At 44.9% G+C, this 24,070-nt stretch overlaps 1 protein-coding gene across 2 annotated transcripts in view; it reads left to right on the top strand.

Annotated features, from left to right (window-relative positions):
* The window catches only part of DOCK8 (dedicator of cytokinesis 8), a 709,540-nt gene that overhangs the window by 595,415 nt on the left and 90,055 nt on the right, over window positions 1-24,070 (top strand). For both annotated transcript variants that reach the window (XM_069228642.1, XM_069228651.1), the window contains 4 exons: window positions 6,853-6,985; window positions 12,271-12,358; window positions 13,304-13,400; window positions 16,448-16,582. In XM_069228642.1, coding sequence (XP_069084743.1) covers window positions 6,853-6,985; window positions 12,271-12,358; window positions 13,304-13,400; window positions 16,448-16,582 — 453 coding nt within the window. The remainder of the gene's footprint in view (window positions 1-6,852; window positions 6,986-12,270; window positions 12,359-13,303; window positions 13,401-16,447; window positions 16,583-24,070) is intronic.

Raw genomic sequence — 24,070 nt, 5'->3', positions numbered from 1 at the left:
CTTGTTGGAGATTCCATCAGACTGGATACGGAGATTTTTCTTCAAGCAGTACCCTTGCGCAACATCAGGTGGCATCTGTCTACTCTGCATCCTTCGTTGGCGTCGTGGTCACTGTGATGATGTTGCAGTTGTATATAGGCACCCCCCGTCGCGCTAATGTCAGATCTTTTCTTTACATGCCAGCCTATGTGCATAGCTGGAGAAGAGCTACCCTCTGTTGTTTTTTGACTGACTTTTCGATGTTTTGTCAAAGTTTTTTGACCGGATTTTTGACCGGATTTAATCCATGTGACTCCTGCCACGGCATGATGTTGGTGACGGATTCGCACCTCATGTACTTGTGGTGCCTAGAGCGCAACCACAACCCAAAGTCGTACTCCGAGTGCTGGGCCATGAACCCAAAGGCTTTGAGAGAGCGGTCCCTAAAGCTCATGGCGGCCCGGCGCTTGGCTCCATGTTACTCCCGGTCTTGATTGAGAGGAAGGTAACGAGACCACTCGCAGAGCCATCACCACTCCTCCTCGTCCCACCCCAAATCTTCAGGACATTCCGGTCACAAGAAGAAGTCGAAGAAGAACGAACATTCTTTGACTTCACCCCATCACTCGGACGATGTGACGTGGGAAGAGTGTCGTCAGTGTAGGCCTCCATCCTCGGAGCCTGCTTCTAGGTCGGCTGTATGCCTCCCCCAGTTCCCGGGTGCCAGAGCCACCCCTGCCCAAATCAGAGAGCTTTATGAGGCCATGCGCCTCATATATGGGCATTCCGGCCCTCCTTTGATGCCTTCTGGCCCAGTAGGGCCAGCGGGGGCCCCCTCAGGTTTTGCACCAGTGGCCTCGGCCTCAGCTCCGGAGGGCACGTCAGGATCTGTTACCGGATCCGAGCCAGCGCAGTTCGTGTCATAGCAACCTTCCCTGGCACCTGTTCAGAAGTCGACGCTCCCGACGTCGGTCGGGCCTACAATCGACATTGACCTCATACTGATTCCTGACTCTGACCTGGAGCCAGAACTTTGTCGCTCGAGGCCGATTCCGACTTCGATGGGGATCTCACTCCCCAGGTTGGATCCAGACCCTTATGCCTATGGGTACAGGTACGGTGAGAGTATGGAGGGATCGCTGAATCTTTAGAACACCAACTAGGTGACCCTAATTTCGACTGGGCTCAGGAGTTGGGTGAAGCCAGTGGTCTTGATACCTCCCCTGATGCTTGCATACTTTCACTCCCTACCGTGGCTACATAGGAGGGGTCCTCATATTCAATGGTGGTGAGAAGAGCAACTGAGGTCCTGGGCCTCAACTTCCATGGCTGTCAGGACTAACCTCCTGACTGAGGTGCTTCAGCCCGGTGTTTCTACATCAGAACCCCTTTTGCCCTTCAATGAAGCCCTCACTGCTGTCCTGCTTGGGGTGTGGTCTAAACCCAGCACAGGGGCTCCTGTCAACAGGACAATTGCCTGCTGAATAGACCTGCGCATAAATTCCTGACCCCACATCCTACGCCGGAGAGTTTGGTCATCCAGGCTTCTTCCTCTTCTGGCGCATTCCCTGCTGTATCCCTGAACAGGGAATCAAAACAACTGGACTAATATGGGAAGAAGTTATTCTCTCCCTCCAGTCTGGTGTTGTGATCTGTGAACACTGTATGCCTTTTGGGGCCTATACTACCATACTTTATGGGATACGGTCGCGAAGGTGCTGCCACAGGTCCCAGATGAGGCCCGGGCCATTCTTTCCCAAGCTGTTGCTGACGGGAGGGATGTAGCACAAGTTGATGGTTCATTGTGGGCTGGACATGACCGACTCACTAGGCAGATTGGTTGCATCATCGCTGGCCTTACGACGTCACGCTCGGTTGAGGACATCTTGCTTTTTTAGGGATGTCCAGCAATCCTTATGGAAATGCCCTTCAATGGCACCCATCTCTTCGGAGACAAAGTGGACTCAGCGCTCAAGCGCTTCAAGGAGTCCCGGGCTATGGCTCGGCCCCTTGGCCTCACAACTGCTCCTTGCCCCACTCAGTCTGCTTTTCATCCCTTTCCTTGCTATGGAAGGGGCACCCAACTGTGCCCATTTCCCTCCACCTACCATGCCACGCATGCTGACCAGCGCCTGCGTGGACGAGACCTCAGGATCTAACATTCCTGTAAATCAGGGTGCCAGTGGTCGGCCCAGTCCACCAACCTAAGCAGCCTCTAAATCCTCCTAGTCCGTCACTCCATCACAGACCCATCGGAGGCAGGATTTGCCATCACCTGCCCCACTGGGAATCCATCACGATGGACAGGTGGGCTTTCGAAATTGTCCGAGGAGGGAGCTACTCCATCCACTTTGAGGCTGCTCCTCCAGCCTTGCCGCCATTCTACGATCGGATGACAGAGGATCACTTGGCACTTCTCTGCGAGGAAGTTATGGCTGTCTTGGCCAAGGGACCCATGAAGAGGGTCCCTGTGCCAGAAGAAGGTCATGGTTGTTATTCCTGCTACTTTCTGGTGCCCAAAAAGAACAAAGGCTTCTGTCCTACCCTAGACTGATGAAAGTAGTGATCAGAGGGGTTTCCCTTAAGACTTTGTACAGTGTCAGATGACAGCTGGAACAAGACCTAGCCCAACAGGAGTCCCAGTTGCTTTACATGAAAAGGGCACTCCCTGCTCAGCTGCAGAAGCTCAGGGAATGGCAGCAAACTCATAAAGACCTGTTAGGTGACTGGGGGAGGCTGGAGAAACATACTTACTCGGCCTACCAGCAGAGGTTACATGTAGAAGGGTACAAAACTAGGGCAATACCGCTGCGTTTGTTGAAACAGCAGGAGTCCCAGGATCCGGCGTTGATGTTGCGGGACCCGTCTAGAACATTAGTCGACACCCAGCTTGTGATTAACAGGAATTCTGAGCTCACCTCTGCAGGACATATATGGGGCGTAGTGGGGGGACGGGCGATGGTGAGCCGCCTTCCTTGCTAAGATAGACCTTCCTAGACTAGGGGAAGAGGCTAGGACAGCCATGGATTAGCCTATTCCGAGGGTGAAAATCCTGGCAGCAGTGAGACAACTAAGAACTGCAAAAACACCAGGAGGCGATGGTCTTCCAGAAGAATTTTACCACGAGTATTCATATGTGGTCACCGAGAAATTGCTGAAAGTTCATCAAGAAGCACTTCGGCGGGGCTATTTCTCACTAGCATGCACTAATTTCTGGAGGGATCTCCCTTTGTCACTGATAGGCAGAGCATCTATTGTAAAAATGGTGGTGCTCCCCAGGTGTTTATACACCCAGCAGGGTACTATATACGAGATACACCAGAAATATTTTGCTGAATTAGACAGTATGATCATAGACCTCTTATGGGCCAATAAAAGGAAACATATAGGGTTACCCATGCTTAAGCAGACATGGTAGTGGGGAGGGATTGAGCTCCCCAATATAGAACTTTACTACCTCGCAGCTCACCTGCAACATGCAGTCCTCTGGCTAGAGGCAGGGGACAGTTGGGAAAAGAGTCTCCTGAAGGGCTCTCATGGAGACCTGACCCTCCCGGAGCTATTCATGTGTGGCACACGGGTACCAGCAGAGATGCCTTTCTTGATACAACATGTATGCTAGGTATGGGTGCGTGCGGTCACGAAAGATATGCTACGCTGGGTGCTGAAGCCATATGCGAGAATACTGGAGGTGATGTCTGTGCAAAGGTGGAAAGACTGATGCTGTGAGGTCCTAGACTATCTGTTAGAAATGGGGGCTTTGGTTGGCAGTCAGGTTACCCCCTGTCCAAGTAAGGACCCTCCCTCTAGTCAGGATAAAAGAGAATCACCCTCAGCTAACCCCCACTCCACAAGCAGGCAGGCTTAACTTCAGAGTGCTAGGTGTAATGTATTTGTACCAACACACTCAGTAACTTAATGAAAACTCTCCAAAATGACACAACACAGGTTTAGAAAAACAGAAAATATTTATCTAAACAAAACAAGACCAAAACGACAAAAATCCACAATACATAAGTCAAGTTATCAATTAAAAACCAAAAAGAGTCTTCATGTAATTTTAAACACAACGCTAACGCTGTTAGCGTGGAAATGTACCTGGGTGCATCAAAAATAACCCTGCATGGGCGAGTGTGCGTCAAAAAGGGCTTGCGATGCGTCTATATCACTCACGAGTGAGATCTGGCATTGTTTCTCCTTCAGTCGGGTCGGCGTGCATCGTTTCTTCTCTCCGCAGGAAAGCGATGACTCGATCTGGTCAGCACTCTCGGGTCTGGGCAGGCTTTGCGTTGTTTTTGCACGCCCAGCGATATCTGCGTCAGAAATCCTGCTGCATGATGATCTGAAAACCACAAAGTGCGAGTTGCGATCTCCCAGTTCTCCGTCAGCGATGCTGTGCGTCGTTTCCCCAGCCACAGGCGTCAATCTTCCCGTCACATTGCAGGCGAGCGTCAATTTTCAGCTGTGAAGCCAGCGGCGCATCAATGTTTCAGCCGCAGATCGGAGTCGCAAAGATCTTTTCCCCGCACGTCGATCGGTGCATGGATTTCTCACTCTTGGGCTACCAGCTTCTCCTTTCAGGTTCCCAGGAACTGGATGGGCACCACTTGGCAGAGTAAGAGTCTCAGCAGAGGCTCCAGGTGCTGGCAGAGAGAAGTATTTGCTGTCCCTGAGACTTCAAACAACAGCTCTAAATCAAGCCCTTGGAGAGTTCTTCACAAAAAGGAAGGCAACGCAAAGTCCAGTTTTTGTCCTCTAGCACAGGCAGAAGCAGCAACTGCAGGATAGCTCCACAAAGCACAGTCACAGGCAGGACAGCTCTTCTTCCTCAGCTCTTCAGCTCTTCTCCAGACAGAGGTTCCTCTTGGTTTCCAGAAGTGTTCTAAAGTCTGTGGTTTTGGGTGCCCCTCTTATATCCATTTTGCCGTTTGAAGTAGGCTTACTTCAAAGAAAAGTCTCTCTTGTTTGTGAAATCCTGCCTTGCCCAGGCCAGGCCCCAGACACACACTAGGGGGTTGGAGACTACATTGTGTGAGGGCAGGCACAGCCCTTTCAGGTGTGAGTGACCACTCCTCCACTCCCTCCTAGCACAGATGGCTCATCAGCATATGCAGGCTACACCCCAGCTCCCTTTGTGTCACTGTCTAGAGAGAGGTGCAAAAAGCCCAACTGTTAAACTGACCCAGACAGGGAATCCACAAACAGGCAGAGTCACAGAAATGTTTTAAGCAAGAAAATCCTCACTTTCTAAAAGTGCCATTTTCAAACACACAATCTTAAAATCAACTTTACTAAAAGATGTATGTTTAAGTTGTGAGCTCAGAGACCCGAAACTCCACATGTCTATCCGCCCCCAAAGGGAATCTACACTTTAATCAGATTTAAAGGTAGCCCCCATGTTAACCTATGAGAGGGACAGGCCTTGCAACAGTGAAAAACGAATTTAGCAGTATTTCACTGACAGGACATATAAAACACATTAATATGTGTCCTACCTTAACCATGCACTGCACCCTGCCCTTGGGGCTACCTAGGGATTATCTTAGGTGTGTCTTACATGTAAGAAAAGGGAAGGTTTAGGCCTGGCAAATGGGTACACTTGCCAAGTCGAATTAACAGTTTAAAACTGCTCACACAGACACTGCAGTGGCAGGTCTGAGCCATGTTTACAGAGCTACTAATGTGGGTGGCACAACCAGTGCTGCAGGCCCACTAGTAGCATTTGATTTACAGGCCCTGGGCACCTCCAGTGCACTGTACTAGGGACTTACTAGTAAATCAAATATGCAAATCATGGATGAACCAATTACGTACACGTTTTGTATAGGAGCACTTGCACTTTAGCACTGGCTAGCAGTGATAAAGTGCCCTAGTGAAGGTCAGTGTTGGAAAATCTAAACAGAATGTCTGGTTCGGAGGTGCTACACACCCGGCAGCAGTGTTGTTGGGGCTGATCTTGGCTTCAGTGAAAAACAAACGTAGCCATAGGTTCATGCTACTAGGCTTGCTACTTGCAAAGTGGAGTATTTCTACCAAATGGATGGGTGCACAGCCCCCAGCTACGCTGAATGGCTCTGAGATACGTCCAAATGGGCAGTGGAGGAAGAAGTCAGAATGAAACATGTGAGGAGGGACGAACGTTTAGAGGACGATTTATCTGCATGGGCATTATTGCTAACTGAATTGCTCAACGTGGCAGGCACAGGTTCAGAACTGGGGGAGCAAGGGGAACACGAATGAGTGAGACGTGAGGTGTCCTGAGAAATGACAGAAAGAAGGAGTAAGTACTCTGGAAATCAGGCTACCCACCAGAATAGACCAGGGAATGGTAAGAGTAACTGCATAGGCTGCTGGCGCAAAGTCCAGTAACTGTACCAATCACTTCTATGAAAGACAAATGCACGCAGTAGAGAAGTATACACTGTAGAAGATGAACAGCATTGGGGATGGTGGGAGTTGAGGGAATTGTTTGTATGCCAAGTAATATTGTAATTATCAGACAGTGTAAGCGTTGCAACACTGGAGTTCTGATGCAGTGTACGTATCCTATGAAAATCAATAAAGAATATATTTTTTAAAAGGATGATGCATGTGTAAAAGTAGGAGGGCATATCTCCTACTTAAAAATTGAGCGTCACTGCAGAAGAGAATCTAGGGCATGACCCTGATCCTGTGGTGGTCAGCCAAACTCTCAATGATGACACACTTTGCTCTGTGCAGCTGCCTCTGCACGGTTTGCAATGCAGGGCTTCCATCTATGATATGGTGTTCAAACAACTGAATACCGCAAAATCTAGGTACTTATTTTCCTAAATTGTGAGATGATGAACTGGAACAAGTGGATTGCTCCTTTACATTGTACTTTCTCTTCAGGGTAAACAGTCGTCAGATAAAGTGAGCACCCAAGTGCTTCAGAAGTCTCGGGATGTGAAGGCCCGTCTAGAAGAAGCTTTACTAAGAGGCGAAGGAGCTCGAGGGGAAATGATGAGACGCAGAACTCCAGCAGGTATATTTTCTCATACATTGTTGATTCAGGGTGATTGGATAGTTGAAAGTCAGACTTCTATAATATTTTTAAAGGAATACATCTTTAAGTAAAAATATTATTAATCAGACAGCTGAATAGAATAGCCTTTTCTTACTTAAATTTTAAAGTAGTTGTAGAAGATGCTATTATTATGCCACTCATTTTTAAGTTATAAAGTAATTATACCAGATGCTATTATTATACCACTCACTTTTCATCTTAGAAGTATTACCCCTAGAGTTGGCCTTGTTGAAATTCAAATCTGTCCCCTATAGATCTGCAACTGTCACACTAAGCCCCTAAACTACCTCACTGAGCTACAGTTACATTGCACAAGTATTGGCAAATTGCCTTCCTCAATTAGTATTTGATCATTATTTTTTTATTCTGTGTATTCATTTTATAAGAATGCTCATGATTTTGGTTTGGAAACAATTTGTCATTTTGGCCAGGTTTTTTTCTGACATCTGCAGTTGCATGGACCAATTAGCAATATCAAAGGTGAGACTGCAAGCGCTTCCACACACCAGGTACTTGATCCATGATGGGTCAAGTACCTGGTGTCTCCCTTCCCCCAGTTTTCTAACTCTCCTGGTAGCTTGGTCGATAAGTCAAGGCCTCAAATGAGTTGATGTGAAGGTTGAGTAGAGGTACACTGCAATAAACTACAATTATCATTGATGCAACTAAGATGAGAATGCCCAGCCAGAGTAAAAGAATGGCCAAATGAAAAAATACAAATGTGGAACCGTCCCCAAAATCATGGATGGTCTCTAAAACCTGTTCACAGTCCCTCATCACCCACAAACGTCAGACCTCTTAAGGGCACAATATATGTTGAAATCTATAAAGAAAGAAAACTGGATCCTACAAATATTTTGAGTTATGGATGTGGAAGTTACATTTAACTCCTAGCTTATGGTTAAGGTCTGCCGTGCTCTTGAAAAATTGATATCTTGTGACCTGGCTCCAGCAACAATAAGGCAGATACTGATAATTATGGTCTGGTCACAAATCATACCTCACCCTTCCAATAGACAATACTTATATCTGCAAACAACTGTAACAACATTAAATAATAACTCATATCCATATAAAGACATTAAAATGAATCATTAGTGATTCCATTAATAATGACAGTTGTAAAGTGATTTGTAATGTCACCAGTGATGTCATCAATATAATTTATAATGCCATCTGCCACATTATATTTGAGGTCATGACCACTCCATTCAGGGTTGATGCCTGAGTTATTGTTTGTGAAGGATAGCTTAACTGGCAAATGTAATGGTTTTTTAAACTTTTGCTTTGAAACTAGAATGTCACAATTGCATTTTTTCAGTGAATCTCTTCCCATGTGACTCTTACAAGATTTCTACTATCTGAACCATGAATTTATTTAAACTGCGTTTTCTTTCAGGAACATTATAAGTTTGACACAGAGGGCCATCACCTGGTACTTAAGACCCAACCATCTGCGGCTTTGGCTAGGCATGGTGGGGTTGATCGCAGGGCATGTAGTCATTCTCCCGTGCATCCATCCTACACTACACAGAGCCAAATAAAGATTTAGTAATGTGAATTATCCACAAAAGAAAATAGAAAGTGGTTTCTAGAAAGCAAATACATGAAAAATGCATGTGCTAGGAATAGCATAATGAGACCATTATGTTCAAAAAGACTCTCAAGAAGTCAACAAGATCAGACTAAAAGTGGCGTGCTCAAAAGAAACCATAGTGATTAAGGAGATTTTTACAGAAATATTTGGGACTAATTCAGGGTGATGAGCAATAGAATAGTTTCAGGTCAGAGATATTGCAGAGGGCAAGATCACTAAAAGATAAAATTACGGGGTTTATTTACTGTTTGGCAGGTCATGGAAAGGTTGTTCGCCACTGCACTGGTGGAGTACACCAAGCAGGCACTAAGGCATTGAGGTTTTTTAAACAAATAGGGGTCATTATTCCTATTTCCTGTTTGGGACTGCTAGTCTTCCCCTGGTGGTCTTGAACAGAAAAAATGGACTAGAATAAGAACGTTTGTCCTCTGCCCAGCTGTAAAACAGAAATGCAGACACTGTGGGATTCTGGGCCACTATGCGAAAATATGGAGGAAAAAAAAGAAATGTATAAAATATATGTGTGCGTGAAGACACCAGTAAAGATTGTGGAGAGCTCCATACTAGTGAGGATGAATGTGGTGGCAAGGTACCTAGTCTATGCAACAACCTCTTTTTGAATGTACAAATTGACGGTGCTAAAACTAAACCTGAATGTTCAAAGACTATTGGTGGTGTGCAGTGAACAATTTATGCAGACTCTGGGTCTCCATTTACTATTGTTAATGAGAAGTTATAAAAAAAGATATTTGTATATAAAGCAGAGGAGCAATTGTTAGCTGCTGATATCAACCCAGAAGGATATAGCAGAGAGAAAATTAATATAATTGGCTTGAGATGGCTTACATTTAGGTTCAAACATAGATCAACTTGTGTTAAATTGTATGTGGCATGTTCTTGGATGGTTTGATCAAAAGAATGTAAATATTGTGCTTGACCCCAACAGTAAAGAACAGGTATTAAGAATAGAGGATGGCGTGAATGATAGAAATAACATGCTCATAGGCTTTCCTGGGGTATTTAGTAGTAAACCAAGGAAACTTGAAGCATTCAAACACAAAATCCTTTTAAAGAAACATGCTGAACCTAAGATTCACAAGGTGAGGAACGTACCATTTATAGTCCGGGAAGAAGTTTCCTAAGAATTAGAGAGAGGCCGGGGCAGACTTGAAGACAATGATTGGAGTCAGGCCTGCAGATACCCAAGTGAAGTGGCAATCAGAGCAGGGTTCTGACTGATTTAGTTGAAATTGCTGCATAGGGCACACTATACACAGAACAACCTGTTTTGCATGGGGAGAGCAACTGACGATCTCTGCCTGGGGGGCTGCCAGATGAAGAGCAGCCTGATCCATACACTTCAGGAATGCCCGAAGGTCCGTGATTACTGGGAACACGTAGATGTTCAACTATCAGAGACCCCAGGATACAGAGTGCACCTCAACCCCAGCTGATCTCCTTGGGCATTTGAGTGGACCAATCTCTGGATCAATATGTCCTGTTGTTTAGAAACCCGGCCCTGATGGTGGCCTGCAGGGATCTCCTCAAACATTGGGGAGTGAAGATGTTGCCGACGAGGCGAGATTGGGAGGAAGGCATGGATGAGGCAGAGTAATTGATTTATCGTGCCAGGGGATGCGCCCGCAAATTCAAGAAGATTTGGAGCTCGTGGATGGAAATGAGAGAGGAGTTGGGCAAGACTCCAGGAGAGGGATGGCAAAAGATAAAATTATAGGTCCGACTTTGGCCCTGGATAGGGCCATTTGGACTCAAGAAATGATGAAAGTCTGATGTGAGGTCATTAAAAACAAAGATCCAGTCCTATTGTGATGGTAATATTCTTTGTAAATGGATGCACGCTTTTCCACATGCCCTCTGTGTAGGTGGGGTTGCTTTGTTATTTGTATTGTTTGAAAAACATGAAAAATATTATTTTTAAAAGAACATTCACCCTCATTATGGCAAATCATCCTACATCCACTGACCGGTGATCCAGTGTCAGTTGGGCCATCAGTCAGTGGTTTCCGCTGGAGGAGCCACTGTGTTCCATTGACTGTACACAGATTGGGGAACTGGAAGTCTGGCAGACAGGCTGCATCACCATGTTTTTGGTGCAGGACCCTGTCTGCCAAACTTTACGTAGGGCCCTAAGTATTGAAAGGCCACTTCACAAGTATTGATTAGAAAATAAAAAGTGAATAGCTATAAAATCAAACAAAAGTTTTTGGGATATGCAACAAATGCAAAGCATGCACTAGTATTATAAATCAAAGACAATAAAGACAAAATACACATGATCCAAAATAGAATTACTTGCAACAGTACCTTTTTTGTTTATGTCGTGGAATGCCCATGTAGACTAAGGCACACTGGAAGCACAACAAACAAAGGTAAAGAAAGAATTTTGGAACACCTACAAGCTACTCAAAATGAAGACCAAGTAATTCCTAATAATGAAAGATTACATGAAACACCGGGCGAAAGATTGGAACGTTTGTGAAATATTTTGGAATACATATTGTGCCAAAAATGAAGGAAGAGGCAATGTCTAAATGTATCATGAAACTGAAGACAAGTTTCCTAATTGACTGAATGCAGATGAGGACCTTCATGTTCACCTGATATAAATAATCATAACAGCCACTTCATTTTCAAAGAGACAATGCTAGCTGTCTAAAAAACAATACAAAAGTGAGAATGTAATGTATACATTTCTTTAAAAGTGCATTAAAAAGAAGCAGAACTACACCAAACATAAATAATCAACCTATCAGAGGGTATTCGCAACAAAATACACATGCACACTGTGACCATGAGCGATGATAATGTGAAAATATTGGACAGTCATAACTCAAGTAGTAAAAAATCAGTTCATACTTCTAAAAATTCAGAATTCTAGAATTCGTCCTACTTGTAAATAAATTAGGTTTTATAGACACGCGGGTGAAGGTATTACTACAACTAAAAAAAATAATGAAACAGCTGTGATCAGGACCTGTATAGTCGAAATGTGTTAGTATTAGTGGGCACTTTGGTGAAATAATGTCAGTAATAATTTACTGTTCAGTGTAAAATAGATGCAACCTGTTCATGTTGGAACCTGAGTCTGAAAAACAAACAATAATGCAGAAGCAAATTGTTTGAACAATATTTATGTTAAAAATAGTAGTGCAATAAAGGCATATGCTCTCTGTAATATAAATTAACTATCCAAACTCCTTAATCTTATCTGGCTTATATTTCATTTATTATTGTTCAGCATAAAACAAATGCATAAAGAGATGTAATGAAATGAAAAATGTTGTGAGCCAGCAACGCAGTGCATCTCACTGACAAGCTAGCAGTGTGTGTCTGATCAAAAACCAGAGGCCTCTATTAATATCATCTCTGTAGTGTTAGAGCAATATTTCTAATGTCTTTCCCACATTTATTTTCCTCTTTATTGGGTAATTGCAGGCCCTAACCTGAGTATGTGTAGTTTGCTCCTGTGAACACTGGAATCTCAAAATATTTTCTCTTATCACTTTGATTTTTACAAGAGTAAAGCAGGGCGCCATCCATATTTTTCCTTCCAGAACATTGTTTCCATGCGTGTGATCTTAGCTATCAGCCAGTAACTCTAATTTACCATTCTTGTCCTTTTTAGGGAATGATAGATTTGCTGGACTCAATGAAAACCTGAGGTGGAAAAAAGAACAGACTCAGTGGAGACAGGCCAATGAGAAGCTGGATAAGTGAGTTGTTTTAAAAAATGGGGAAAGCAAACATGCAGACATATTCTATTAATATCTTTCCATGTGTTCCTCGTAACTTAAAATGATGTCCCCTCAAAAGTGACACTTGCCATCAGACTTGGCCATAATAGTTTATGGTTGCTCTTCTTTGCATACATTGGAGCTACTTTTAAAAGTTGTAGTTGTATGTCATTTTTGGAAATCTCTCTCGGTGTACACAGTAAACAGAACGTCCTAAACCACCCCAGCACACTCGGCGCTACATGCAGCTGATTACTGTCCACTACGTTGATAGGTAATGTCCTGCAGGGTAAGCAGGAGAGGGATTGAACTGTCACCGAAGGGAAGGCAAGCCACTCAATTCTTGTGCCAGTAAATCTTAAATACAAGAGAATATCTGTATTTGCACCCAGTACCACCTTACTGTTCAAGTACTGTAGTATCCCATCAACTCTGTGGCATGGACTTCATTTTCGCTCATGGATAAGACGAGGTTAATCCCCATATTAAATGAGTTTATACGTGCACCCCCGTGTCTCTGAGGAGCCCATTTTGTTTAATCGAACATTCAGCTCTCACAAGGCAAAATGTTCTAATAGCTCCATACCCTACAGTATTGAGCTTCATCAGCCGTTAAAGCTCTGCTCCCTTGTTGTAGCTGGAGCAGGCTTTTTATGACCAGTATAGCCTTCTATTGTGGCCATATGACTCGAGAATATCTGCATGATAGAGATCCCATGTCTTTGTGAGGTACAAGAAATTTAATTATGATATCTATAAGCTACTGATAACAGCCGCAGCCATGAAAGAACCATACATACTTGTTTCTGTGCATGCCATACATGTGGCTTTATTCCACCATTACCATCTTAACATGCTATCACTTGTTTTCCCTGTACACTGTGTTTGAATGTGGTATCTTCTATGTCTGTTTTTTCCTTCTAGAACAAAAGCTGAAGTTGACCAAGAAGTGTTAATGAGTGGGAACTTAGCTACAGAAGCTAACTTAATTATTCTAGATATGCTTGAGATTATTATACAGGTGAGAAGAAATATCCCTTCGCCAGGTGTACAATAGAACCATCTCTCATTTACAGTAAGGATGTGACTTTTAATCCAGCATTATTGCTTAGGAATTATTGTATATTCCATTATTCAATCCAAAAGAAATAACACATTTGCATTCTGTAGTCAAAGTTTGACTTTGAATCATACGCATTATTGACTTGCCTGCACATCTATGGCTTTCAAGTGATATATATGCATGTTGTATTGTTTTGTACTGTATTGTAGCATTTGCATAGCACTTCATATCTATGACTAGGTCCTGAAGTGCTGCCAAGTAGATGGGTAAGAGGTTCTCTTTTCATTTGTTAGGTCTTCTTGGTAGTTTCATAGAGTCTTGTGTTAGCCTCCGCGGGATGCTCCTAGTGCATTGAGCCAAATTGCAGCTCCATCGGTTGAAATGAAGAAGTGTATGGAAGATAAAGTCATACTTTGAGCATGCTCATCGACTTTGAGTAAAAGGCTATTCTGTTTGATGTGCTTTGTGCATGGGTGTCAAAGTGTGTGTTTATGGAGTGCTGTGTGAGGAAATAGTTTTGACGTCATGAGTGAGGTCAGAAGAGATATTTCCGATGTATTGCAGCGAAGCTGGGGCTGCGCTCGAGCATGGAATGAAGCAGGGAGATGTGTGAGAGAGAGAGTTATGTTTCTGTAACATCTGCCAGTGGGTGGTAAGTACCTATCCGCTGCATGTGTTTGTTTGATAAGTCTTGAATTCGTATTCTAGATGTAATGGTAAGTGTCGTGTGAAAGGTTCAAAGGGGCTCCAGTCCTGACATGCACTCTTATGGCTACCTTTATGCTTTCAATGTGGGAATGTAATGTAGTTAGGACAGGGTATGACAAAGGTGAAGTATATACACTTCTGAGATAATATGAGCATGAGTGAGCTGCTGGAGAACAGCCAGATGTTTACCCCTTTGCTTAATTCAATATGGTGATCGCTGACCCTTATCCTTGCCAGCAGTGGATTCCAAAAGCTGAGCTCTCTGCACAAAGATGGAAGAGCCATCAGTGCATAGTTCCGAAAAGGAATGGATGGGCATTTCTGGACATACCTGTAAGCTTCTGCGTCTTACAGAGAGTAAGCAAATGTAGCTGGGTGTGTTCAAGGCTTAGAGCCTGATGTAGGCTTTAGTGTGTAGGAAAATCCATCTCAGACATGACAGGTGTCACGTTTGCTGTATTATAAGTGCATTATATCAAATGGCACTTGTAATACGGTGGATGGGATATCTGTGACGTTTGTGATGGAGTATCGCATCTGCCGAACTCTAAATCAAGCCCTTAGTCCACTGTCTCTCCGACTGATATCATATCTGCTTCTGTGAAGAATAGTCCGTATCCACTCCATTTCTTTGGGTTTTCTCCTATCTTTCTAGATTCACATAACTGACTTTCTCCAATGTGGATTCATTCGAAACAGAATTCAAGGAAAGTTATTTATTTTTATTTGTGTCAGTTTAGCAAGGGCAACCTCGAACACATTTGTCTGTTCGGCTTCTTAAAATGTCAGCTGCTTTTAGCACTGTTCTTAGTCTGTTCTTCTGTTTTCTGTCTCCTCAACTACAGTTTTGGGTAATAGGTCACTTATGTTTCAGCTCACAGTCATTACTACAATGAAAAGTATTCATATTCTACCTCATATCTTTTTCTACAGTGTCCGTTTAAGGCTCATTATAAGGTCTCCTGCTCTACTTATTGTGACCTAAATACAAAAAACTGAATATGGTGGAGGACAGCGGATATGAGAATATGTAATTGAGATAGCACTCAACAACAGCATATTTTACATTCCACATAAATTACTTTACATTATACCTAACTACAATCTGGGACAAAGGAAGGTCAAATGAATCACACAATACTGAAATATTAAATGGAACAAAGCCTCACCCGGATTAGGCAAGTGTTTGGAACCTTAAACAAGTTAGCTTTTCTGTTAATAGTCACGGCACAGGCCTCATGGACCCTAACTAACTGACAGCCAATGAATAAGGTTTAGTATGAGAGTATGTGAATGGGGTATGTTTATAAAGTGCAAAATGTCATGCACCACATCAATGGCAATGATACAGTTGATGATGATACAGAGCGAATAATGTAGACAGATGTTGGCTCACCTACTACTTAAACTGTGGCACCAGCAAAGGCTTTTAAATAGTTGCTTTCTTATGGTCTGCATAAACAATTAGTTTAAGCAATGGAGGCTGTAATACAAAATTTTACAAGTCACAGACACCATGGACAGCTACAGCACTTTACAGAAACACTTTGATCCACTCTTTGAACTCGGGTACCTTTCCAATCAATCATTGACTATATCTTTTGGCCCTTATAGAGCGGTGATGGTGCTAGCAGTAGTCAGTGGAAAGGATGGAAAGGGTTTATTATCTTTGTGTAGTGGTTATGTTGAGGAGCAGGTGAAGTGGCTAGTGCCATCCTTGCAAGGCATCATGATAGGCGTGAAATGGAGGTCTGTTTAGAAGAATGGGGAGGGTGGAGTATGTGTTAGAGGTTGAACGGCTGGCGGGGAGGTAAGGTGGCGGTTTGTAGTTGTTGATGGTGGTGTGCTTGGCAGTATCATATGGAGTGTGATTATTGCCATTGTGCAGCGTATGTGTAAGGTAATGGTGGGACATATATTGGTCCCTGATGCTTTGCAGAGGAATGCCTCCTGAAGTATTAAGTGTTCTGGGTGTGGTGTAATTAAAGTGATAAATAGGTTAATGAAATTGGATATTGATTGTTGTATGAGTACGTTATTGGTGTGGTTACTTCCTTATGAATGGACATGTAAGCTAGCAGCTGAGCATGTGGAGACCCCCTAGGAAGGTTGACTTGATGCCTGGAGGTAGATGGAGAACTTATGGGGAAGCAAAGCAGCCTGTTGTGGTACCTATTTAAAGGGACCTTAGGTTATTAACTTTCTTTTGCTAGGTTGCCTGAAGACCCCTGGATTCAAAAATAAACCAGGAATCAGAAACATATGGCATTCCTGATGCTAGTTTTCTTTGTCCGCAGGGTAACTCAGCTGTCGACTGCAAAGACAACCTTCTGGGCGGAGTCCTGAAAGTACTGGTGCACTCTCTGAGCAGCAACCAAAGCACCACATACCTGTGTCACTGCTTTGCTACACTGCGGGCTCTCATTGTTAAGGTAAATCATCGGCAATGGAATTATTTTCTTTGTAGAGAATACATCAGTCACATATGTCCCTGTTTGAAATTATACATTTTCCCTACAGTCTTGGTACATAAAGTTAACTTTGAGGCATTTTTTTCTTTTCGCGAAACTGGAGACTGGGTAAGCAACCTGGCTATGTACACCTTAGGCATTAGCTTGTTACCAAAAACTCGAAAATCTGACATTTGATATAAAAAAAAGAATATGTTGGAAACTACCAAGCTTATGCTTGGGCCTACTTTTTTTTATTATTAAAAACAATGCTAGTTTCTGAGGCACGATAACCGTGCTTTCAGGAAAAGACCAGTAAATTGTTAGTATGAAATATCTGTGTATTTACAAAGTTTTTCATTCAGAGATTCGAGAGATAAATTATTCTGGTTTGGAAACACCTATGGCTGATTTTGAGTAATCATTTCCTTGGATATAGCAAGCTCTTTTTTGTTGTGTAGCACTTATTTGGATGTATTTTGATGATACATCTTGATAGCTTCTATGACGTAGGTATCTGTGTGTGTAACATTTACATAGCGCATGCACCCGTGAGCTCAAGCACTGCTGTCTCAATTTGTAACGTCTCTCTGTTCTGAGAAATACGTCTGCTGTTTAATTTCTGACATTGCAAGATAGTTTTAAGTATTAATTTTCATTTAAAGCAAACTCTCGGCCATCTCCTAATGAGTGGCGGCTGGTTATTTTAAAAAGTGGAGGGCTGAAATCACCAGGCAAGCTCATATTTAAATGATAGTTCTGCATTATTTCAGGGAAAAGTACATTCACTTTTTGGTATAAAAGATTAAGGGCCTCATTATTAACATGGCGGTCCAGACTGCCATGCCGGCGGTGGTGGAAATTACCGCCACCGGCATGGCGGTCTGGACCGCCATATTATGAGCACAGGGGGGACCGCCAAAGGTTGCCCTCTGCCACTGCCAGACAGCCTGACGATGGCAGAGTTCTCTATCCGACAGGGCAGCGCTGCAAGTAGCGCTGCCCTCTGGATAAAGAACCCGTGTTCCACCAGCCATTCCTTGGCGGTTTCACCCGCCAGGGAAAGGCTGGCAGGAGGGGTGCTCCGGGCCCTCCTGGGGGCCCCTGCACTGCCCATGCACTTGGCAGGGGCAGTGCAGGGGCCCCCGTACACATTCCCATCGCGCAGGTCACTGTCCGATTTACAGGCAGTGATATGCGCGACCGGTGCTTCTGCACCCGCCACACTGCAGCATTGACGTCGGCTCCATTTGGAGCCGTCGGCAATGTCCAGGCCTAGCATTCTGCTGGCCGAGCCGGCCCAGCAGAATGTTGGTTATACGGCCAGCGTGGTCGTCAACAGGCTGGTGGTCTGTGATCAGACCGCCAGCATGAACACGGCCGGGATTCCCGCTATGCTCATAATGAGGCCCTAAGTGATTTGCCTATAATTGTAGGACATTTAACCGACGCCGAGAATGCAGCAGCAAGGAGCGCAATGCCAAAGATAATACTGTTTAATGTTAATTTGTCGCACTCTGTGCAGTAATTTGGGGTAAAATGAACCTGTTCTGCAGCAGTGAACTGCATGACTGACTTGTGATGCTGACCGTCATGCCGATAGAAGTGAACCCAGAGTAAATGGAAATGGAGCCAGCATGACACTGAGGTTTAGAGCACTCACCGGTATGAGCAAGCGTCTCTCCACTGGCACAGGAATAGAACTATACAGTCATCATTGAAAAGAATGTACCAGAACCACAGATTGGCTTTCCTAGTGACTCCTCCCTCACAACCACTGAAGAAAACATAAGGATGGCAGGAACCACCTACCAAAGACCACCCACCTTCTACCTGACTAAGCCAATCTACCCTGCCCCAGCCGATTCCCAATAGGAGTTTGTTGACAATGGCCTGGGCCAGATAAATATGCGCCTGAGGTAATCAACATTGAAGTGCCTAAAACAAGACCCCACCTCACACCTCATGTAATTACCATCTGTTAGACCTGGCATCCTTGGCGTAGTCTCCCCGAACTTTTTACCTCTACTTCCCAGGTTGTTCCCGTGTGCTGGACTCTGTTTTTGCTGTTTTTGTTACTCTGGTCACTTTACCACTGCTGACCAGTGCTAAAGTGCAGGTGCTCCCTATGTTAAATTGTATGTATTGGCTTTTTCATGATTGGCATATTTGCTTTACTAATAAGTCCCTAGTAAAGTGCACTAGAGGTGCCCAGGGTGACAAAGTGTCCTTTCCTCGGAATCTGCACGTTGCTGAACAAAAGGCCCACCTTCCGGCATCACCAACTCAGAAAGCTATTATAGCACAGAGTTATGATGAAGCCAGTCGGGGGGAAGAGAATTAGGGTAGGGAACAGCAGGGAGAGAGATCTGAAAAGAAAAGGTTAGAACAAATATGCCCTTACTCATTCATAGAAATATAACTCATCAATAGACTCTTAACTAAATACGTCCCTGGGATATCAGATGGAGACCCTTTTTGAAATGAGGGCAAAGCCCCTTCTTTGAAGCATGGAACAAGAATAAACTATGACCTCAGAACCAAGAGATGGCAAGAGCTTTGGACTATGATCGTACTCAGAATATCAATCCTGTAACATCTATGCATTCATAACATAAAAGTTTGATTATGACCTAGAAAATCTCAAATAATTAAATATGCTTTTCACATAATATGCTTTCCAAAAAACAATGAAAACTATGATTTGCTTATCTCCCAAAATACTTTCACATTCACAACTATAAAGGCCGAAAAGATTTTACTCATTGAACTTGAAGCGCTTTCCTTATAATACTAGGAAGCGCTTTTACTTGTCTTGCCTGAAGTGCTACGCTCGTTATGATGAGGGGGGCGCTTTACTCATGTGGCCTGAATCATTTTGATTGTTGTGCCAAGAGCCTTTTACTACTGTGGATTGAAGCGCTTTGATTGCCGTGCCAAGAGCGCTTTGCACCTGTGGACTAAAGCACTTGAATTGCCGTGCCAAGAGCGCTTTACATCTGTGGACTGAAGCACTTGAATTGCCGTGCCAAGAGCGCTTTACACCTTTGGACTTAAGCGCTTGAATTGCCATGCCAAGAGCGCTTTACCCCTGTGGACTGAAGCAATTGATTTGCCGTGCCAAGAGCACTTTACATCTGTGGACTGAAGTGCTTGAATTGCCATGCCAAGAGCACTTTACACCTTTTGACTGAAGTGCTTGAATTGTCGTGCCAGGAGCGCTTTACACCTGTGGACTGAAGCACTTGAATTGCCGTGCCTAGAGCGCTTTACATCTGTGGACTGAAGCGCTTGAATTGCTGTGCAAAGAGCGCTTTACACCTGTGCTCTGAAACACCTTTGATCGTCGCACCAAGGCCGCTGTACTCTGGAAACTGAAAACGCTTTGCTCGTTGTGCTAAGGGGCGCTTTACTTCTGGAAGTAACGACTTCCTCAAAAATTGGATTCATCAAGGCCTTACCGCTACGAGTACGACCTACTAATTTTTTAATTCACCATGGAAACAAGGATACTTCAATTGGATGTCACTCTGCTCTTCTTCAGAGAACCCCCCACGAGGTCTGACTGCATCGAAGTCTTCAAAATAGTGAGCAACGTGCTTGGGTGTGGCTGGGCTTTATAGGCCTGCCACACCCCAAGATGGCTACTGCCTCTAAAAACATGGGAATTGTAGTCCCTTCATGGAATAGCACTGATAAGTGCATCTTGTCCACCAATGTCCTCTATGTCCACCAACGTCCTCTATGAGCTTTGCCACAGGGCAGACGACGCTGATGGCCACCTTTGGAACAAGAGGGGACGACAAGTGGTGTGCATAAAGCGCTGCAGAGCCGTGCAGCGGAGTTTTGGGCGGGACCTGAAGTGCGCATGGCCTTATTCCTGACACAGGGCCTGTAAATCAAATGCTGCTAGTGGGCCTGCAGCACTTGTTCTGCCACCCAAATGAGTAGCCCTGTAAACATGGCTCAGACCTGCCACTGCCGTGTCTGTGGATGCAGTTTTAAACTGCCAGTTCGAGTTGGCACGTGTACCCACTTGCCATGCCTAAACCTTCTGTTTTGTTTACATGTAAGGCATGCCTAAGGTAGGCTCTAGTTAGCCTGTGGGCAAGGTGCAGTGTATGTTAAAGGTAGGACCTGTACTGATGTGTTTTTCGTGGCCTAACTGTGAAATACTTCCAAATTTGGTTTTCACTGTACAAGACCTATCTCTCTCATAGGTTAACATCGGGCTGCCTTTAAATATTGCTATAGTGCAGATTCCCTTTGAGAGAAGATAGAAATCTGGAGTTTGGGTTCTCTGAACTCACAATTTAAAAATACATCTTTTATTGAAGTTGGTATTTAGATTCTTAGTCTGAAGACGCCACTTTTAGAAAGTAGGCATTCTCTTGCTTAAACCATTCTGTGACTCTGCCTGTTTGTGGATTCCCTGTCTGGGTCAGTTTGACAGTTGGGTTCTTTCTGCATCTCCTCTAGACAGTGACACAAAGGGTGCTGGGGTGTAGCCTGCATATCCCAATGAGCAATCTGGGCTAGAGTTGAGGGAAGAGTGGTCACTCACACCTGAATGGGCTGTGCCTGCCCTAACACAATGCAGTCTCCAACCCCCTTATGTGTGTCTGGGTCCTGGCCAGGGCAAGACAGGATCTGGTGAACAACAGAGACTTTCCTTTGAAGTTGGCCTACTTCGAAGGCAGAAATGGGGATAAGTATTGGACCCAAAACCCCAGGCTTAAGATCACTTCTGGAATCAAGAGGAACCTCTGCCAAGGAGAAGAGCTGAAGAGCTGAGGAGAAGTGCTGCCCCTGCCTGTGACTGTGCTTTGTTGAGCTATCCTGCAATTGCTGCTTTTGCCTGTGAAAGGGGACAAAGACTGGACTTTGTGATATATTCCTACTTGAGAAGGATCTCCACGGGCCTGGAGTAGAGCTTGCCTCCTGTTTTGAAGCCTCAGGGACAGCAAAGGCTTCACCATCCAGTTTTGAGTCTACATGGTGTGGATTCTAGCTTGCCAGAGGGTGCCATCCCAGTTCCTGGGCCCCTGGAAGTGAATTTCTGGAGAGACCCTGTCTAACGATGCTGGACAACACCGTGTGACTTCGCTAAGGATGCAGCTGCACGGAAACCGTGACGCTGCCTGCCCCAAAGCCGTGGACCTCGCAGAAGAGAGACGACCCCAACGACTCCGCAGGCCTCACGTTGCCACAGCCGCTTATCCTGCATGACCTTGCTGAGATCAGAGTGTTGTAAGTCCAATGTCCGTGACATCCAATGACATCGCAGCACCTGCGGTCCTGTGATGTCATCTTGACCCTGTGAGGTCTCTCCACAACATCGTGACTTCTCCAGAGTTCCTATCTGCCGCAGGTACCAAGGGACTGACACATCGCAACCGATGCTCCCTCACCTCCACGGCTCTGCAGTAAGGACCTAACGCTGCTGCGCGATGCCTCTGCTCCTCTGCTCAGTAGCACCGGAACCGACGCCACATGGGATCCAGCGACACCTCGCTCCCCGGCTCTGTGCACCGGCCTGTTCTTTAATTGTCTTACAAAACATACTGTACCTGGGGGTCCAGGTAAATGGCGCCAGTGGCATTGCATTGTAGGAAACGACTCTGTCACAACGCTGCTTAACATCAAATTGCAGCATTTGTGCCTCTAGGCACTATTTTTGTGTTTTTAAGTGCTAAGATCATATTTGTAATGGTGTATTGTGGATATTTTTCATACTCGGTCTTGTTCATTTAGATAAAATATTTACTATTTTTCAAAACCTGTGTTGTGTCATTTTGTAGTGGTTCACTGTATTACTGTGTGTGTTAGTACAAATACTCAACACATTGTCTCTGAGTTAAGCCTGCCTGCTCGTGCCAAGCTACCAAGGGGATGAGCGGGGTTTAACTGAGTGTGATTCTCCTTTACCCTGACTAGAGAGAGGGTCCTTGCTTGGACAGGGGGCAACCTGACTGCCAACCAAAAAGCCCATTTCTAACACCATTGTTTGTGCCTAAAGGGCGACAGAGACCCTTGCCTGACACATGCGTACCTGCATAGCTGCTACCACTTGGCAAAAGAAAGACCTAGAGGCTAATTGAAATGGAATAGCCTGGCTTTGTGCTGCTAAGCTGCTCTGTATTCCTGCCTCTCTTCTCTCTCCCTCCCCATGACCAGTGGGGCAATGCTCATTATGCCCATATAAATAGCAGCCATGGCATATCCTAATTTTCTAAAACCGACTAAAAAGGGGCAAGATAGGACCATGAAAAGAAGTGGAAAGATTATGGCCCACATTATGACATTGGCGGTATAAACCGCCTACCGCCGCAGTGACGGCCGCCAAAAGACCGTCACCGCAGCTACCATCCGTCCACCAGAATATGACTACAGTCGGACTTCTGCACACAAGAAGGGCGGAAATGGTGGTAAGGTGGAGCTGCTACCACCAGCACCGCCATGCCAGTAGACTGCCGACAGCCATATCATGACATATGATACGGCCTGGCGGTGTTCAGCTGGCTGGCGCTGCTGGCAGTAGCAGCGCCCTGTCCAGTTCCCTGATGGAAGACCAGCTGGATGAAGGTAAGTTGGGTTTCCGACAGGGGTAGGGGTGTTGTGTGTGTGTATGGGTTTGTGCGCATGAATGTGTGAGTGAATGCTTCTGTGTGTGTAGTGTTGTTTGCGTGGGTGAATGCATGTAATTATGTAAATGTGAATGCATGTATGCATGTCAGTGTGAATGTGTGTACGGATGTGTGCGAGCATGACTGGATGTCTGTGTGTATGCCAGTGTGAGTGAGTGGGTGTATGCGTGGTGCGTGTCTGCGGGTGTGTGCGTGTATGGTGGGTGTGGAACCGGAAGGTGGGAGCATGGATGGAGGGTGGGGGGTGCGGGGCATCTGGGAAGTGTTTGGGGGAGGGGCATCTGGGGAGTATTTGGGGGGGTGGGTGAGCCTCCTACCAGTGACAGGGAAGGAATTCCCTGTCACTGGTAGGGCCTACCGCCGTGGTTTTCGTGGCGTTGCTAACGCCACAAAAACCATGGCGGTAGGCTGGCTCAAAATGCCGCCTGCGGTGCCATAGTGGCCACCGGGCTGGAGATTTGTATCTCTGGCCCGGTGGCTGCTACTGCCATGGCGGTAGGAATGGTAAATTAGCAGGTTGCCTGCAGCGAACCTGCCAATGTCATAATGTGGCGGTATGTACCGCCAGCCTGTTGGGGTCATAATGACCCCCTACATGTACGGAAAACATTTTACTTTTAAAAATGATGAAAAGTGGCCAAAGCCTATTTGAATATAGCTTTTTTTGGGTAGAAATTTCAAACTGTTTTAGGTATTTGTGTAAATTCACTGCTTTTCTTTCGTGGTTGAGACACCCTATGGAGAGTCAGGCATACTTTGAGGCCCATGAACCATTGGAATGTTTCACAAATGCCCCTTCAGTACTGTTAAAGCCTATAGCTTT

The sequence above is a fragment of the Pleurodeles waltl genome, chromosome 1_1 (genome assembly GCF_031143425.1).
Source record: "Pleurodeles waltl isolate 20211129_DDA chromosome 1_1, aPleWal1.hap1.20221129, whole genome shotgun sequence".
NCBI lineage: Eukaryota > Metazoa > Chordata > Amphibia > Caudata > Salamandridae > Pleurodeles > Pleurodeles waltl.
Note: the sequence above shows the minus strand (reverse complement) of the source record. Positions and strands in the feature narration are given on the sequence as shown.